This window comes from Arthroderma uncinatum (genome assembly GCF_011692745.1).
Source record: "Arthroderma uncinatum strain CBS 119779 chromosome Unknown scaffold2, whole genome shotgun sequence".
NCBI lineage: Eukaryota > Fungi > Ascomycota > Eurotiomycetes > Onygenales > Arthrodermataceae > Arthroderma > Arthroderma uncinatum.
Genome location: NW_022983864.1, coordinates 1,521,331 through 1,539,871, shown reverse-complemented (window position 1 = coordinate 1,539,871; position 18,541 = coordinate 1,521,331). Strand labels below are relative to the sequence as shown.

Genomic DNA, 18,541 nt, shown 5'->3' with positions numbered 1-18,541 from the left:
ATATTCGCTGAACAAACGCCGAAATACGAATGAAATGGGCTGGCCATGGGGCCCAGTGTTCATTAAACAAGCTGGCCCTGTTACCATTCTCCACCTAAGCCGCCTCTTGCGATCCGACCGTGCCTAAATACGAGCGCAAAGGCGAGTATTAAATAGTTTATCGCTGCCTCTCTTCATGCAGAGACAACAGCGAGACGACAGCTGGTTGATCGAGACCGCGCACCTGGAACCCGTTCCCCTCTCTTCTTTCTTTTTTACGTTCTTCCGTCAGGTCAAAAGCAAGCATTACACTATTAGTTGCCAGCGGAACCGCCAGTCTCGAAGGTTATTCAGCCATCGGGATCTGGACTTTGAACGCAAACGCAGAACCGCATCTTACTGGCTGGCTGACTTGAACTGCTTTGACTGACTGATTGATTGATCATTCATTGATGTATTGCTCGATTTTCAACCCCGTCCTGGAACCTCCATTGCCGCCTATCCAGTTAGGACTTATTACGTGAGAGGAAAGCACGAAGCAACCAACCATGCGATTGAACCAACTCCAGATCCAGCGCTTTGTTTCGGACTGAACAAGGGAAAAGGGAAACAAACGATCAACCTCCCTTTCTCGCTTGCTGATCGCCTTGTCTCGAGGCGGGACCTTTTTTATTTGCTTTTTCTTCTTTTTTTTGCTACTTTCTATCCGCTTTGCTCCTTTCTTTTAGAAGGTACTCCATACAGAGTTACCTGCTGCGGCGGAGGCGCCATGGAGCCGGTGATGATGCATCATGTCACTGTCGCTGCCGAGCAAAGTACGTATACGGAGTCAGGCGGGAGTAATATATGCATACCGCCTTGCCATGTCTCTGCTTATATACTCGTACCACATCGTTTTATCATCTTTTATTCGTGATGATCGTTAATCTTCCAATATATGCCGTGCAAAATGCGAGACTAACTGAATACCTGTCAGGTCCGCAAATGCGTCATGCCCATGCCCATACACATAGTGTCCCGGAAACCACGGCGCCTAGAAAGCGCAAACCAAAAGTAGCGGCAGGAACATCGCAGAGTGAGGGTGATAGTATAACGACAGCCGCGATGAGGAGCGGCAATGAAGGCAGACAGGAGTTCTTCTTCGTGGATGACAAGTCGTCGAAGAAAGGTAAACGATCACATGTGATGAAGCATCATGTCCGGGAGAAGCGGAAGGGAAGCCATGGCCAGCTATCCATCTCCAACGAGCAGCATCCACTTAATCCGATAAACCAGGCCGGTGGAAGGCAGGCAAACATACCTACATCTACATCTATAACGACATCCGCATCTACGGCTCCATCCAACACGAACTCGGCGAGGATTTTGCTATGGCTGAATGGACGAGAGGAAAAAGTAGAGGGAGAAAGGGAAGAGGATCAGTCGGCGTCGACACTGGCACTGGCATATGGAAGGTCAGGCTCAGGCTCATCAACGCCCACACCCATTCACACATTACCTGCTCGACATCATAGACCGATGGACCTCCGCGTACAACCTGGCGCGGGAACACTGGATCCCTTCGATACACTACCGCTACAGCTGACGCCCGAGGCTCAGAAGCTAGCAGACATATGGACCACGAAACTGGCATACTGGTCTGGCCAGAACCCGCATCTGAAGACATCAGTCTTCCAATCTGCGATGCGTGACATGGCGACCTTCCACGTCGTGATACTCACGTATGGCGCGAGGTTTGAGGCGTGTGCATCTGGCAATAAGGAGAGAGGGACAGAGACCTCGCGGGCCTATGTTGCTGCTGCACAGAAGTTGCTGGAGGATGAGTTGCACGAGGAAAAGAGAATGGAAGGGGACAATGACTGGGATGACGGTGGGAAGATCGTGATGGCGCTGGCTTCGCTGTCTGTGCAGGAGGATCGGTTTGGGATCACAGATCGAGGGAAGCCGTACCTTGAAGAAGCGCTAGATAGACTTCGGAAGGGCCCCAGGAAAGGAGCTAGGAGGAGAAGACAGAGGGACTGGGGCACCGAAGACACTTATACACATTATATTCGGCTCACGCTGGCTCCCGGGGGAGGGATTGCGTTGACGCCGGCCGACGGGGAACGACTAGTCGCGTTTGTCCATGACGCGGAGGCCATCAGGACATCGCTGTCGTCGCTGTCGTCGCCATCGTCGTCAAGCTCGAAGAAAAGAGGAGGAGGGAGCTACCTTGATGCATTCCGCTTCCACAGCCCACTTCATCTCCTTTTGGCAGCAGGTCCGATTCCCACTCACGTCCCGCCCCACGAGCGCAGATGGGTGATCCAGTCGACGTCTGTAGGCCACCAGTGCCGCACCGCCGCACTAATATACATTGTGGCAGCCCTGCTCGACCTGAACGACGAAGATAGACGCACCCGCTTCATGGACGGGCTAATGGGGAAGGTCGTCAGACATAGACTGGACCGGGAGCCATCTACCGAAACGCTGCTGTGGGTCTTGCTGGAGGACGACTGGGAGAAGGACCTACGGAACAGCCATCGGACGTGGTTTGTCGGGGATCTGATGACGGCCACGAAGGGGATGGGGGAGTCGCTGCAGTTCCTGTTCGGGGAGGTGTTGCTGCGCAGCCTGATGGGCAGGGAGGCCGACCTGGAGATATCGGCAGAGAGGTTTGAGAGGGAAGCCCGCATGGTTATAGCCATGACGGCGGACGGCGATGATCCAGGTAGACGAATGCACGCTCTCGAAATGTGAATTCTCCCTTTCACCGCTTGAATATATATCTTTGACCGAATAATGTAAAAAGTGTGGACGTTTCAACGTGTTTCAGCATGACGTCGTCGCGCATGTCTACTTAGCTATGTCTGGAGAATGCAGAGGTACCTCCCTTGTCGGCCCAAGCTTGCGGGTGACACAAGTCCCTTGACATAACGTCAGCATCGCAGCTCACGAGCCGTGCTGTGGCGGTGCTGGTCACTCTTACTTCTTTCCGCTGCAAGAAATGTATGGCGACAGAGGTACCGGTGACCTTAGCGAGCATCCACTCGTGGCCCACTGTAATTTGCCACATCTGGCCCGATCGGCCATATCGGGTTAGCGTCAGGCCTGAAGAGCAGATCTCAAACAGGATGATGTAAGCGGTTCTCTCCTCTCCTTTCCATCTCTCCGTCTTCATATCTCTCTATCTTCCATATCTTCTTATATTATTTGAGTGTCATCAGAAGACGGAAGATAGAAGATGGATGACAGGAATAACGGCGTGGAAGAGGAGAGAAGCTGTTGTCAGTTGCACGGGAAAAAGCAAGGGGGAAAAGTAAATCGGCGAGCTCGTCTGAAAAGGGAATCACTGCCTGCAGCTCCCTCGCTAGTCCCGAACTAGGAAGCTAAGACGATCGCGCAAATCAAGAATGCAGGACCAACCTCACCTCCTCCTTTTCTCCTCTCCTCTCTTCTTCTTCTTCTTCTTCCTCTTCTTCTCCCTCTTCACCCATCTACCATCGCATCGTCGATAGGAGTATCTAGTCTATCGCACGCAGGGTGCTTGCTCCCAGCAGCCATGGACTCCATCAATGTCTTTGCGAAACGCGTTCGTCTTCCCTGTCGCCCCCTGTAAACAGCAGTCAATGTACGGCCACGGTACAGCTGTGGTATACGATAGCTAACAATCGCTGCAGGATGAGCCCGAGACGCCCAATGATGCCTCCAACTCGCTCTCGGGGCTGGTCTCGACGCTTGTTCCGACCCTGATCATCTCAGGCGTCATGGTCCTGCTCTTCATCATCTTGCGCCGTAGCCAGCGTCGCCAGTACATACCCAGGACATACATTGGCTCTCTGCGCCAACACGAACGCACTCCGGAGCCAGCACCAGGACTGTTCGGCTGGATAAAGTCGATGTCACGGCTGCCGGACACCTATGTCTTGAAGCATCAGTCTCTCGACGCTTACTTGCTTCTGCGCTACCTCAAGATCGCAACCGCCATCTGCTTCGTGGGATGTCTCATTACCTGGCCTGTGCTGTTCCCAGTCAACATTACCGGTCACCGAGGTCTGAAGCAACTCGACATGCTCACCATTGGCAACATTGAGCCCAAGATTCCGGGTAACCTGAACAGATATTACGCTCATTGCTTCGTTGGATGGGCCTTCGTCAGTCAGTATATGCCTTTATCTCACCACCACTTCTAATATGACATGGTTTATACTAATTGATGTAGTGTTCGTGTTCTACATGGTCACCCGTGAGCTGCTGTACTTTATCAATTTGCGCCAGGCATACTTCCTGTCTCCACTGTACGCAAATCGCATCTCCTCCAAGACCGTGCTCTTCACCTCTGTGCCTCAAGAGTACTGTGACGAGGCCAAGATCCGCGCCATGTACGGAAACGACAAGGTCAAGCACGTCTGGCTCGTCACCGATGTCAAGGAGCTCGAGAAACTCGTTGGCGAGCGTGACAAGGTTGCCTTCAATCTCGAAGCCGCCGAGACTAAGCTTATCAAGATGGCCAGCGTTGCCCGCGGCAAGGCTCTCCAGAAGGGAGGCAATGTAGAGGAGGACCCCGCCGCTGCTCCCCAGAATGTTGCTGACGGCGAATCTGGTTCCGTTGCCGCTCGATGGGTTCAGGCTTCCAAGAGACCTACTCACAAACTCAAGCCTATCATCGGCAAGAAGGTCGACACCATCAACTGGTCACGTGAAGAGATTGCACGCCTGACTCCTCTGATCGATGAAATGCAGAACCGCCATCTCAGCGGTAATGCGACTCGCATCTCCTCTGTCTTTGTTGAATTCTACACCCAGAACGAAGCCCAGGCCGCTTACCAGATGTGTATGTACCTTCTTCAAACTTTTGTACCTGTCGGGGAAAAATGCTAACCTTAACTCACTAGTGGCGCACAACCAGCCACTACACATGGCTCCTCGCTACATCGGCCTCAACCCAGGTGACATTATCTGGTCTAACCTGCGCATCAAATGGTGGGAGCTCATCATCCGCAACGCCGTCACCATCAGTGCCGTTGTCGCGCTTATTGTCTTTTGGGCAATCCCCGTTGCCGTTGTCGGTTCCATTTCCAACATCAACTTCCTCATGGAGAAGGTTCCATTCCTGAGGTTCATTGGCCGTATCCCACCTGTCATTCTTGGTGTTGTCACCGCGCTGCTCCCTACTATCTTGCTTGCTGTTCTTATGGCCCTGTTGCCAATCATTCTTAGACGTACGTTCATCCGTATTCCCTCGTTATTTTTATGACATGTACTGACTCTCCCTTTTTAGTGCTTGCGAAACTTGGAGGATGTCCTACCAAGGCCGCTGTTGAACTGCGCACTCAGAACTTCTACTTTGGCTTCCAAGTCGTCCAGGTCTTCCTGGTCGTCACTCTCTCGTCCGCTGCGTCCAGTGCCGTCAGCCAGATTATTAAGGAACCTACCTCAGCCGCCAGCCTGCTCGCCAAGAATATCCCCAAGGCTTCCAACTTCTATATCGCGTACTTCATCCTTCAGGGCTTGACTTTCAGCGCTGGTGCTCTACTACAGATTGCCGGTCTGATTATCTCCAAGCTCCTCGGAATGGTCCTAGACAACACCCCAAGAAAGATGTTCACCCGTTGGTCCACCCTCTCAGGCATGGGATGGGGTACCATCTTGCCCGTTCTTACTAACCTTTGTGTCATTGGTATGTCCATTCCTTATATATCTTTACCTAATGGGGAAATCATTTTACTAATATCTACCTAGCCATTACCTATGGAGCCATCGCTCCCTTAGTCCTCGGATTCGGTGCGGTCGGCATGTACCTGTTCTATGTCTCCTTCCGCTACAACTTGCTATATGTCAACGATACCGATATCGACACCAAGGGTATGATCTACCCACGCGCTCTCAAACAGACTCTCGTGGGCTGCTACCTGCTCATCATCTGTCTGATCGGCCTCTTTGCCATTGGTGCTGCTTCGGACAAATCTGCCACCGGACCCATGATCCTCATGATTGTCTTCTTGGTCTTCATTGTCCTCTACCACGTCTCTCTCCTCTCCGCTGTCAACCCATTGCTCAAGTACCTCCCCAAGAACCTCGAGGCCGTGGAAGAACAAAACCAGGCCCTCCTCGGCCACGGAAATGGCCAAAGTGCTGCTGCCGATACCGAGAAAGCTAATGGTACCGCTGGCAAGCAACCAAACGCAATCGCCAAGTTCTTCTCACCATACAAGCACGAATCTTACCAGAAGCTACGCGAACTTGTCCCCACCGATGCCTACGAGATTGACTATTCCCCCGAGGTGGAGAGGAACGCTTACTACCATCCTTCCATCACCTCTACTGCGCCACTCCTCTGGATTCCACGTGATGAGGCTGGCGTCTCTCGCCAGGAAGTCCTGCACACCAGCCGCGTTATCCCGATCACTGATGATGACGCCAGCATCACCGACAAGGGCAAGATCGGATGGGACGAAGAGAAGGGTCTGCCCCCTATTCACGAAGATAAGGTTTACTACTAGTCCATCTACTACTGGTCCATCCTCTTTTTAGATGAATGTTTTTTTCCTTTGTCAGTATTGATTTTCTGGAGGAAGCACTTTTCTGGTCTACGGCTACGCTATCGTGGGCAGAATATGGATGATGTTGACGGTTATCGTGATGTGATGTGTTTTGGTTTTCCTTCGCTGTTGATTGATACCCTATACCCCCGAAAAAGCAAGAAATTGGATAGCTCGAATGGGATTTGTGAGGGTACAGCTAAGCCTTGTCTGTCTGCAATTGCAACTGCGCGCGAAGCTGTACGTTTTTAGGTAATTTTTGTCGCGTCTTTTTCGTTTGGTTGAGCTGCGAGACAACGTAATCGATAGCCGTAATAGTTAATATACTTATCATGATTTTGGATCAGTCCTCCAGCTTATAAATAAAAACGTAGAGTATCGTACCGTCGTAGTTCGTATCTTCACTCTTTGTGGCATGAAAAAAGAAAAAGAAAAAAAAGAAAGTAAACTGGTGGATGAACCCGGTGCGAATTGAACGCACAACCTTCAGATCTGGAATCTGCTGCGCTACCATTGCGCCACGGGTCCAGTTTGCGTGCTAGCTTCTGCGCCTCGGTGCTAGTTAATCCGCGGCTAAACCGGTACTTATCACGTGTTAAATTAAGTAATCATCGGCTCCGTAGCTTATGTAAGACAGGGAAGGGTAAAAAAAAAAAACTCCCAAAGACACAGAGATCTTCATCATCATCATCGATATCAACCAGCTCCCCACGATAATACCACCAAGAGTAGCGCTTACGAGTCGCTATATGTGAAGAAACAGGACTCCGGGCCTAAAGAAAACTGATTGCGACGCATCCCCTTTTTAACACGCACCTTTAAACACGGGAACCAGTCAATATGGCGAATGAACAATCAGCAGGTACGTTCCTTATCTTGCACCAAGATGAAAAATAAAGAGTGGCTTGCTAACTGTGATCTTCCTACAGCATGGCCCATCGCAGATGAAGCTTTGACTACTGAACTGCTCGACCTAGTCCAGCAGGCATCTCACTACCGCCAGCTCAAGAAGGGTGCTAACGAAGGTACGCAGTGCTCACTTTTCCATTTTCCCCAGCTTCAATTGTGCGCGCAATCCTAACGTGATATTCCAGCCACCAAAACTCTTAACCGCGGAACTTCCGAGCTCGTTATTTTGGCCGCTGATACCAGCCCGTTGGCTATCTTGCTCCATCTCCCGCTTTTGTGCGAGGACAAGAACACCCCTTACGTCTATGTTCCTAGCAAGGTTGCTTTGGGACGTGCGTGCGGTGTCAGCCGTTCGGTGATCAGTGCCAGTATCACCGTCAACGAGGCTAGTGATTTGCAAGCGCAGATTCTCAACATCAGACAGAAGGTTGAGAGATTGATGATTTAAGTGGGTGGTAGAAGGATGGAGGAGGGACCAAGTTATGCTGCATGGAATGTAGTTTGCATTAGCTAGCTGGACAGATAGATGGAGAATTCAACTGGTTCTATGAGTGAGATTTTTTTAAGATATTGTTGCTAGAGAGATTGCATGATCGTCAGGCTTACTCGATAGCACGTACTATTTGTCCGTTTTTCTCTTTCTGTTGAAGCTTCAGGCAACCAGGCTGTAAAGAATTCACTCTCGGCGAGATTTACCCATGCTTCCGAGTATCCAGTAACAAGGCTTCTCCCACAAGGTCAGTCTGATGTATACGAGAACCTTCGCAGTCATACTACCATAGCTATCTATTACTTTCCCTTCGTATAGATTTCACCCATTTACTATCATAAAGGAAATATAATATATGAACAGTAAAAATATATGCATCAATAGTATATGAAGTATGTATATACGTTTTATGTCATGTTGGGCATGCCCCAAAATCTATAAAACAGCCATCAATATGGACATAGAGCTTCTCTAGGTCGAGCCCTCCAGACACTTGCCCTTGTCACCCCACCAGGAGTTTGCGACAGCTCCCCACCAGGCCTTGGTATCGAGCAGGGCCTCCTTGGTAATGAACATTCTGCAGTGAGATTTCTCATACACAAACTGTCGGGGAACTCGGTTCTTGTCCTCGGTGAAAACGGCATTGCGGTAGTTAACACGACCACCAGCACCGTCGTTAATAAGTCGTCCTAGAACGTATTTACCCTTGGTAACCATTTGGCCAAGACGGGTGTTCTCCAACTTGCGTTGTTCCTCTGGAGTGGAATATTTGTGGAAGATCAGCTCGGCAACGTTCCAGAGCTCTCGGAAGGTCAGGACTTGAGTACCCTTGACACCTCCAACGGTCTGCATGGGGCCGGCGCGAGGCTGACCACCGGTAGTGATGAATTTCATGCCGTTACGGGTCATCAAATCGGAGAAAATGGCACAGGTAGATGCGCAGATTCCGTCAGAGACGATAACCATATCCTCCTTTCTGAATGCCTGGGGGGCAACGCGGGTGCGGTTGCCGTATCCAGAGACAACGAGACCACCGGCCTTAAGGGACATGGGGATGTTGTTGAAATCCCAGATGGCGGGGCGGCTGAAGTTGCCATTTGGCACCCTCTCTGGTCCGAAGTAGGAACTCCAGGATCGGTATTTGCGGCCATTGGGGTCAACGTAGGAGTTGATGTCGAAGATGTCGTCTCTTTGCTCTTCCGCCTCATGAGCCTTTGGTGCACGGGGGTGGTTAAGGAGGTAGTTGACCTTGGTACCAGTGATGTCGAACTGTTCAATGGCACGGAGGTTGAAAGGAGTCTCTACCCTTCCTCTTGGAAGTAGCTGTGTATGACAGGTTAGCGGGCTGTCATTTGCCTAGAACGGGCTCTGGGTTGTTTTCTCGGTGACCACTTACCTGTTTGAATGCGTCGTATCCGAGGAAAATAGTACCACCTCTGTTACCACTGACGTCAATGATAAGCTTCTGCTTCCTGGTTCTCCTGCAGTCTGCCAAAAATTTGCTGATCGTGTAACTGTAGTCCCACAGAGGATCATTGCTATCGGCACCGCCGACGAAAGACCTAAGATGGAGGACAGCGATATGGGAATCCTTGCCCTCGAGGAAAAAGCCGGCCACGGAACCATCTGCAGATTCCTGGATTGGCTTTACCTCCTGTAACGAGCGTGAGGCCATGAAGGTAGATGGCTGGGAGATTGGGCTTGCAGTAAGGAAGCGGTTGTTTTTCTCCATGGTTTCCTTCAATGGCAACAAAGATGCGGCAGTCTGTTTGCCACTGCAGAATTTGTTGTAGAATGAGTCGCCGTCCTTGACTCCAGCGAAATCGGCAGTGAAGGTAGCAGTGTTTGCAAACTCCTTCTTAGCTCCGTTCTCGTAGCCAACCGAGATCTTATTTCCGGTGTAGAGGCCACGGCTAGTGAGGAATCCACCAGTACCGCTAACTTTGCTGCGTGGGAGGTTGAAAAGCATGCCGTTGTAAAGGGCATCAGGGTCCTGGAAGAATCCGCTGAAGGAAAACTTCTTCAACCATTCTGCGGCGTCCTGGTCATCAATGGTCTTGATGGCAGATGCATTGGCCGATCCACCTTGGACGTCCTCTTCATGAAGGTATTAGCAACATGACCAAATATCATACACAAAACTGGTAAAAGAGAATACCACTTACTCAGAGCGTAGATCTTAGGGAAGTTCTTTCCATTGTCAGAGAGAGACACGAGTGAGCCAAGCTCAGAACGAGTGAAGGCAAAGGTAGCGATGAGATCCATCGCGAGGTTGAAGTGGCCATCGTGTACGGTCCTGACAAGAGCATCCAACTCGAACTGGAATTCGAATTCGTTCTTGTAGGCGTTGCTAGCAGCCTTCTCGCGGATCTTTGCAAGACCTCCCTCGAGATCGGTGCCTGGCACGGCATATCCCTTTGGAGGGTCCTTTAAAAAGTCCTTGGTAGTTTGCCAGTCCCAGAAATACTGCAATCCGTCAATCAATTGCAAGGAGTCGCTTGACTTGAACGGAACTGAGGTCAGACAGGCGTGGGCAAGCTCCGCAGAGACAGTGTAATTTTTGGCTACAAACGCGCATCAGTATGTATTCAAATCACTCGACACACCCCCCAGGCGGGCGTACCATTTGGGTTTTCCGCCTTCTGCTTCCGCTGGGCCTCAGCAACTTGGCCGCAAGGCTCTTCGGCGGCAGCTACAAGGCCAGTGGAAGAGAGCAAAAGGCCAACGAGGGCCTGGTTAAATCGCACCATGTTCCCTGCTCTGGTAAAAGCTCAGGTTGAAAACGATGGGATAAAACGATCTACACAACGAGAGAGTGTAGATTGAGATTGGCAGACAAGAGACAAGGCGCCGCTGTGGAAAACCTGGGGGAGATGGAGAATCAGCCGGTTTTTAAATAACCAGAGCATTGGTCTGGCCACCTCCTCGATCCATCACGGGCTATCAAGGTGCTGGGGACGAAAGGAGACAATTTCCCGGAAGAAGGGAGAGAACTTTGCCTCCATAGCCCGGGGCATTGGGGCATTGGGGCCATATTGCGAGGTAGCGCTGGAGATAACGCAAGGGCAAGGGGAGTGGATTGCTCAATCAGAATTATCCCGCGGGGAAGAATAAACATTCCAGCTCCTCCGTAGTATATTATTGCAGAAATGCAAGGATGGACATCCCCTCGATGCCAGGGGGATCTTTCTCCGCCTGCCCGCACATCGCAAGGAGGACCGGCGCGAGGCTTATGTCTCCATGTTCCGATATATGGGGGAGCGCAGTCCCCAGGCACATCCACTTAGCTGGGAACGACCTAACCACAGGTTAACGAGCCGAGATAAAAGCCAGCCGGGCTGCCGCGACTCACTGCGAAAGGTCTGCGAGCTTGTGAAGATCTCAATCTCCGTGTCGCGGGCTCTATCTCCCGGCGAATTCGGGAAGAAAGTTGCCCATTATTGCGATCACGACGAACACGGGCGGTTGTATAGGCCAGGAAGCTCCTTGCGAATGATCCCTGGATGCCGAATCCCTGAGGTCTACCCCTGATTTCTTCTCGTTGACTGCTTGATAGAACTTGGCCGCTTTTCCTGATCATGGAGTCGACGGCCTGCAACGTCGTATCGAGATGTCGACATCAGTGGGACTTGCCGGGGTTAGACAGGGCACTAACACGATAGCAAGGGCGCCATGGAGTACGAGAACAATTCTGGAATGCGAGTTTCTTAACTTTCGGCCTGGGATAAACATTCTGCAGGGTTTTATGTGCTTAGCAGAAACTCTCGAGGCCTTGACGATGTTAGTCTCGGTGGCCTTTCTCCCTGGGAAGACGGATATCTGATATATCCCGTCGAGGCTTCAGTCGGCTCGCTAAGAACGAAAGTAGCCAGCACCAGATAACCTGCAGGCCGTGTTAGCCGTCTTCTCGCTAAACAGCTAAACAGTTAACAGTACTTCATGTTGTCCTCAAAACGCCGATGTTATAGGTACCGCGGTCGATAACGAAGCGTGGAACTCGTCAGAAGAAATCCCCGAGTTCATTTATATCTTGACGAATTAGAGCAAGGCGAAGATCTATATTTGTATATTTAGGTCCATCGATCTACAATGAGCTTGGAGATCTACAATGCACGGATTAGAGCCTTGAAGATGGGAATTTTCCCGGATGTGCCTCTGAGTGCTTTCTACGAGACCCTCACCAAAAGTCGGCTGAAGTTCTATCAGAAACCACATTTACTAAGTGTATACGCCCGGCCAGGCAGATGAATTAGCCTGAGATATATCTATCTGGATACAAGCGCCAAAGAGACAAAAACGCAATGACATTATGGGAACAGTTCGTACTTTGACATGGATCATATCTAACCCAGCAATATCTCCTATCCCTACCTTGATACAACCGAGAAGAGAAGTATCAGCGTCATTTCCTCCTACAGCTACCTAGTTATATGCTCTTATTATAGATAATCACCTAATCTAGAACATAATTCCAACTGCTTCAAAAGTGAACGCCATGGGTAACTTCAACAAGTGCCTTCCTCGTTGAGAAATGACCTTTATGCTTCAATCCATCTCGATCCAAAGATATTCATTAGTTAGAGGAATAAGATGGAGTTGACAATCCAGTGTTATGCAACACTTATATAGAGCTATATATTTGCAAGCGGCTTTTCGACATTGCACCAGGTCTTCCCTTGGCGCTTCCTCAATATCATCGTCCTTGTTAGACTCGACCAAGATGTCGTCGGCGTAGATGCGTGATTTTCCTCCTTATTTGTTTGAATATACGGATGGGTATACTTATGGCTTGGTGTTTAATGGTTCAAGGGTAGTTAATAGTCGTGATTATATAGGGGAAGGATGGCATTGATTTTCGCAGGGAGCACGATGATCCCCGAAAGCTATTTAGCTCTCTTAAATGATTTGCTTTCTGATATCAGTCGACATTAATACTCCGTACGCGAAACAGCAGTATAAGCTAAGAATCGGTGCGCTGAGGGCAAAGCAAGCTATACAGGACCATCACGACATGTATCTGCGGCCGTAAACCATCGAAATATGATATATTTGGTTGTGCTGATATTTCTTGCATAATATAGTGAAAATGCAGATTCAGGAGATGGATGTCGATATTGCCTAAAGAGGTAAAAAGGTACTCCGGATCAGCCAAATTCCGACGATAGCGAGAAAAAAAAACGCCTCCGAACGGCTGAACCCCAAAGTCCTTCGACTCTGCGGAGTACAACTCCTCTATGCTCAACGCATGTTTGCTACTTCCAGTTGTCGTCTAAATCATCTGATTCTGCGATGTCAGAGACGCCATGCGACGAATATTTACTGGCGCATCTATCGCATCGACCTCACCATCTGGTGACGGGCATGATCTCAATCACTGACCCAGCAAAGCCATCATCTCTTAAACGACGTCCTGGACCATCATCCTTAGGCCTACTCTCCGCCCTGCCTCTCGAGATTCTACATCAGACCCTAAATATATTGGATTTTCAATCCCTGTCCCGGCTCACGCGCGTCTCTCGGCGAGGTAGAAGCGTCGTTGAGTCTCTACCAGCATGGCGTGAGCTCATGAATTATGCACCAGATACGTTAAAAGCACTCGGCCAATCCAGCCTCATCAGTTTCCACTCTGCTGGCAAACTTCGGGCGGTTTTAAGATCCAATGCTTGCGTCTCATGTGGGCAGTTTGGCCCGTTCTTGTTCCTCCCAACATGCGATCGATGTTGCTGCGAGTGTTTACGCTATAACCAGTCCCTTTGGGTGATGACGGCTGATCTCGCAAAACACTGCTTTGGACTCACTTCGCATCAGCTTAAAGAAATTCCCATAATGCGGAGTATTCGTGGAATCTATGACGTTCCGCACGAGCTCTCTCGAAGACGACGTCTGAAGCTTGTGAGCGTCAGAGCCGCGAAGGAACTTTCACTAAGGACTGCGGATACCGATATGACTTGTGGACTACCTAGTAGAAATAATTACAGCCTAAAACATTTCCTGGAGGCCCCCTTAGAACCTCTGCTCGACACCCCGTCAAGGATAGTCGCATATAAATATCCCCCGATGGATCAGTGCAATGGCATGGCGTCTATATGTTTCCCTTATCTGCTACCAGACAACACACTTGAGCACGGCCTCTGGTGTCGGGGATGTTATTTGGTGCCTGACCAGTTTCTGGTTGTGCTTTCGCCCACTCGTCCAATCGATGATTCACGACGGGAGCGTACTGGTATGAGTCTACGAGCTCGATCGAAGAGCGAATTTCTAGAACACGTTATGCAATGTGAGGGAGCGCGCGAAATTCTTCCGGTGCTGAAGACGGGAATACTTTAAAGGCACTTAAAACCATAAAGATGTCATTTCTACTTTACTGGAAAACACCTATGTGTTGACTAAAAACGTTGATTTCTCGCCATATAGCTCTGCGCCCTGAGCAAACCTCCTGCCCTAATATCTGGCCATTTTTTTAAATCGAATCAATCAACGTGTGTGGCGCACACGATATTCGGTCATCGCCTTTCCCTCTGGCTGTAAGTGCCCTGAGCAATAGCTGGGGGGTACGATCCCCCTCTTTTCCGTGACATCGCATCCAAAGCTCGACTCTGACTTGTACAGTCGTTCACACTGCTTGAATTCCCCTTTCTGGAGGCAACCACATGTATACTTTATCTACTGTTGAGTGCACATCTCCGATTTCAGGGAGGGGTTGCTAGGTAAGGCGTAAGCGTTATGTCGAACGTCAAGGGAATTTATCCTTTCATAATTACAGAGAGCACTGATATGTTAATCGGTCAGCAACTCTCACTCGTGGAATAATGGGATGCTAGGCGATTTAAAAGGTGGTTGATGGAAAATCTTTATTATTGTCCAAAAATTCTTTTCTTTACGCACCTAGGATAGCCCTATTTAACAGTTATATGGAGACTGGGAAGGTTGAATTTAACTCTTAATACTTCTACGCTTGCCCTTAGGCCTAAGGATAGATCTACTTTGAAATTGCTCTTTAGCTTATCCTTGGGCTTGACCTGTGACTTTACCCTTAGACTTTTACCTTGTAAAAGTGAAAAAGCACTCTCCTCGTTTGGTGAGAGTTCTAAAGACGATGTATAGCGGTAGGAAGAAGTCCTCTATCTTCCTTGCATCTAGGTTTAAAAAACTACACGATATTGATAGAAGATATACCCTTATATAACCATCTGCTCTAGAGGATATCCAAAACATAGACATCAAGGCTTTAAGCTTAGTAAAGGCCATTTCGATCTCGAAGGACCAGCACGGCCTACCTATACACATAATCCGACCCCCTCACGGCTTAGATGCATGTATGAGGTTCGAAGCCACTATCACAAGCACAGCAGATACCAAAGGTGACCACTGCCCTATTGCCTGGTAGCTTTCCCCGACGGGAAAACCGTTTGTCATGAAGTAAAGTTCGCTGACGACAACGCTCACCACAAACGTAATCGGCGCCAACATGTCAAAAAACAGTTCATTAAAGGCAGCAGAGAAATGGAGGAAAAGTAGTGACCAATACGTGAAGCCTGTTGACTTCGCCTTAAGCTGGTAATTCAGCATAAGAAAGTACCCGCTATACCAGCTTGAACAGGCAACATGATATATATTCCTCGACAAATGAATGTTCAAGGAAAGGTCGAGTTCCTCCATGACTCGAAGAGCATATGCATTCGATGGAGAGTCATTGCTAACGACTGCCGTAAAAATCCTGGATATGGGCAATAGTATTGGGAGATTCAAACATGACATGATTGTGGCGTAGGACCCTTCAAATGCCTTCGAGGGCATCACGGTGATCTCGGAGGGCTGTCGTAGTAACGACTTGCTGCCGAAGCATTTGTAAGTGCAGTTGAATAGACCGGTCTCAAGCTCTGACTGCTGGGTTAACAGCCTCCCTGTTGCAGACCTGCAGGCTGGTTCTATTGGGGACTTGTGATTTGTTAGTACCCAGTTTGCTACCATGAATCCCGTCGCGACCAGTAAACCCCATAGTATCAGCACTGTTCGGGCGCCGGACTCCTGAGCGAATTTCCGCAAGGATGGTGACCAATGGGCATGTATAATAAAGACAAGGCCCGCCGAAGCCAAAATTGTCCAGGCAACAAGAATATCAAGGTCGTATACCAGGCTCTTCGACTTTATGAGTGTAAGTGCGTGGATTGCTGTCGATCCAGCGAAAGACATGGCAGACGTGAGTGTTCCGATGACTAGCCAGGTGTGAGACCGCCCAACAACCGCAAATACCAACGACCCGTAGTATAGCAGCCGTGGTAGGAAGCCATATTGTCCGCTAATCGGGTATACGCAGACGATAGAATCGTCAAGATGAACATTCCCGCCGGCCATCAAGTTATTGTCTGGTACTGATACTGGAGTCGTGGCACTTTTTTCACCAAGCAACATGAGGCCTAGCATATATAACGCCCATAATAGGACATGTAGAATGCATAGTGCAGCTAAGAACCAAAGTGGGTGTTGTGATCTCTTATCGATCAGAGGGCTTGTCATCGCCTCGAAGGCCATGCTATCAGGTAGCAAAGTGATAGCCTTGAAGGTTGAACGACGATTCAACTCCAGTTCATTAAAAATAGAGCGAACGTGGTTATAATCGATTCACAATCCTGCTCGAGATGGCTGGTGTCTTCATGGCTTGCGTTTCGGGCGCAGCCGAGCCGCGTCTACTTCCGCCTCGACAGGGATTTGATCCTTCGAAAAACCATGGCCAAAGAGCTTGGTTGGTGGGCAGAACAGCATAGTTCTGTCTATCTGAAGAGCACCGTTAAAAGTACTCGACATGGCGAGTTCGAGAAAGTAGTTGATACTTAATATCTCCAGTGCCGAGTCAAGCTCCTGATGACTAATATGGCTTCCGACTTCGTCTTTTTGTCCCGACTGGTTGATGACGACATAGACTTGCTTCACCAGCCGTACAGAGTACTTATAAACGCATCTCCTTTTCCCTCTGCTCCAAGTTATAATAACTAAAACTATGTCTCACGACAAGAAAACGACAGCTGAGATGGAAGCTCCCTCAGAAAAGCCTCTGGTGCGAACGCATCAAGCGAATCTCCAGCAGCCTCAAAGCGCCTCACCCAAGTTTGCTCCTCCTCCCCCAAAATCCTTTGACAGCGAGGAAGGACGTGGTGCCTGGTTTGAAAAAGTCCTCGAGGACATGAAAAAAAATACACCCGAGGTAAACGCGGCAACAGCACGAAAGTATGGACCACAGAGTAAGTCTCCTATAACTCTTATTATTTTATTTCTACTAAATAATCATAGTTGTGGGCGAGGGCATCCCATACGACACAGACGCCGATATTGAGTACGACACAGGGGAAAAACGCTCATAATGTCATCCGCTCACTCTTCCTTTATAACCCGACTATTAAAATTTCTCACGTCCGTTGAACACATCCCAGTCACGAACACCACTTGAACAACCACAACAACATCCTTAAAGACTGGGTCCCTCGAAAACTCTGTACTCTACCTCAGTTTCCGCTGTTCACCATTCTACCAACCAAGGACTGGGTCCTTTATGCCGATAAGCGTATTCCTGCGTATGCTTCTCTTAACTACTGTGAGTCCTATTCCCTAATAATATCACTCCGTAATTGTCAGGCTAATTCACAATCTACAATTTTAGATATACCGACGATACGAGCTTCTAGCGAATTGGAGACTTGGCCGCGAAGTAGTAACTGCATTGCCGACAGCGACCTTCTACCTGTGTAGACAAAAATTACATGGCTATGACGACTGTTTTAAAGTCGAAACGGCTGTTCGGAGTATTTAGGACGTGTAGGTATGGGGTCCGGTCACACGCCCGGATCGCCCACTGATGGATGCGAGCATGATCCCACCGGTGCAGCAGTGGATGGCCGGGACAGGCCTCCCCACGCCCAGAACGAGCTTCTCGCGCCGTTATGCTGGCTATGCTGGGTACGGCCGGAGTCAAACACAAATACTGGAGCCTGGCTGCAGGATCAGGGATCGCGTGTCGTCATGGCCGTTGAAACGCACTATGTATCCTGGACGCTTCTAGAGGCTTCTGGAAGCTAGACTCGGCGCACAAGCACGCTGTGTCAACGACGAACGTCGACATGGTCTCCATCATATCGTCGCCGTATGCTCCATATCATAACTGTCTCATATATCTATTGAGTATACTCCGTACGATCCCATCAACATCTATTCTGACCTGGACGAAAATAAGTCGGAAGGCGATGAGTCAGCAACACAGCCCTAACTAACACGAGCCGGGCCGTCGGCTCCGAAGACTCCGCGAGCTCCGAAGTTGCCCCGGAACCGTGCCTTGTATGTGTATTTCGCGTATCTTGCTCTTCGCCAGGCCATACTGCGCGCCAGCTGCTGGAGACGGAGCTCAGGGGAGGCAGACGACGGGCCAGCGTCGGTCCCGGCAGCTCACACTCTCTCCCAGCGTCTCTATCTCGCTTCTGTGCTGCGATCTATAGATATATGCCCGTACTCGGCGGTTCACAGTTCCCCCGGGTCACGAGACCGGCCCGGATGATCCCGCCAATCAGGACCCGCTCTCGTGCCCCTTGGTCTCCACTTCCCCGATCGGGCGATCGAGCGCAAGAAAAAGACACGGAGACTCAGAAAAAGTGAG

General features: G+C 49.7%; 5 protein-coding genes and 1 non-coding gene across 6 annotated transcripts; 4 read left to right on the top strand and 2 right to left on the bottom strand.

Annotated features, from left to right (window-relative positions):
* Window positions 1–963: 963 nt before the first annotated feature.
* On the top strand, window positions 964–2,718 carry GIQ15_02404 (uncharacterized protein; the record flags this gene model as incomplete). The annotated part of the gene is made up of 1 exon (XM_033549821.1): window positions 964–2,718. One exon carries the CDS (start codon window positions 964–966, stop codon window positions 2,716–2,718), a length of 1,755 nt encoding a protein of 584 aa, XP_033406982.1.
* Window positions 2,719–3,520: 802 nt separating this feature from the next.
* Window positions 3,521–6,461, top strand: GIQ15_02403 (DUF221 domain-containing protein; the record flags this gene model as incomplete). Its single annotated transcript, XM_033549820.1, has 6 exons — window positions 3,521–3,550; window positions 3,639–4,116; window positions 4,181–4,792; window positions 4,854–5,180; window positions 5,240–5,638; window positions 5,701–6,461. 6 exons carry the CDS (start codon window positions 3,521–3,523, stop codon window positions 6,459–6,461), a joined length of 2,607 nt encoding a protein of 868 aa, XP_033406981.1.
* A 495-nt stretch (window positions 6,462–6,956) lies between these two features.
* Window positions 6,957–7,028, bottom strand: GIQ15_t0014. Its single transcript has one exon. It is a non-coding gene; the product is annotated as a tRNA-Trp (tRNA).
* Window positions 7,029–7,340: 312 nt separating this feature from the next.
* On the top strand, window positions 7,341–7,857 carry GIQ15_02402 (small nucleolar ribonucleoprotein SNU13; the record flags this gene model as incomplete). The annotated part of the gene is made up of 3 exons (XM_033549819.1): window positions 7,341–7,362; window positions 7,430–7,525; window positions 7,595–7,857. The coding sequence occupies 3 exons, from the start codon at window positions 7,341–7,343 to the stop codon at window positions 7,855–7,857; spliced, it is 381 nt and encodes a 126-aa protein (XP_033406980.1).
* A 513-nt stretch (window positions 7,858–8,370) lies between these two features.
* Window positions 8,371–10,649, bottom strand: GIQ15_02401 (peptidase S41 family protein; the record flags this gene model as incomplete). Its single annotated transcript, XM_033549818.1, has 4 exons — window positions 8,371–9,222; window positions 9,296–9,996; window positions 10,065–10,463; window positions 10,523–10,649. The coding sequence occupies 4 exons, from the start codon at window positions 10,647–10,649 to the stop codon at window positions 8,371–8,373; spliced, it is 2,079 nt and encodes a 692-aa protein (XP_033406979.1).
* Window positions 10,650–16,897: 6,248 nt separating this feature from the next.
* GIQ15_02400 (uncharacterized protein) lies at window positions 16,898–17,970 on the top strand (the record flags this gene model as incomplete). Its single annotated transcript, XM_033549817.1, has 4 exons — window positions 16,898–17,138; window positions 17,188–17,230; window positions 17,328–17,468; window positions 17,679–17,970. The coding sequence occupies 4 exons, from the start codon at window positions 16,898–16,900 to the stop codon at window positions 17,968–17,970; spliced, it is 717 nt and encodes a 238-aa protein (XP_033406978.1).
* Window positions 17,971–18,541: the final 571 nt, after the last annotated feature.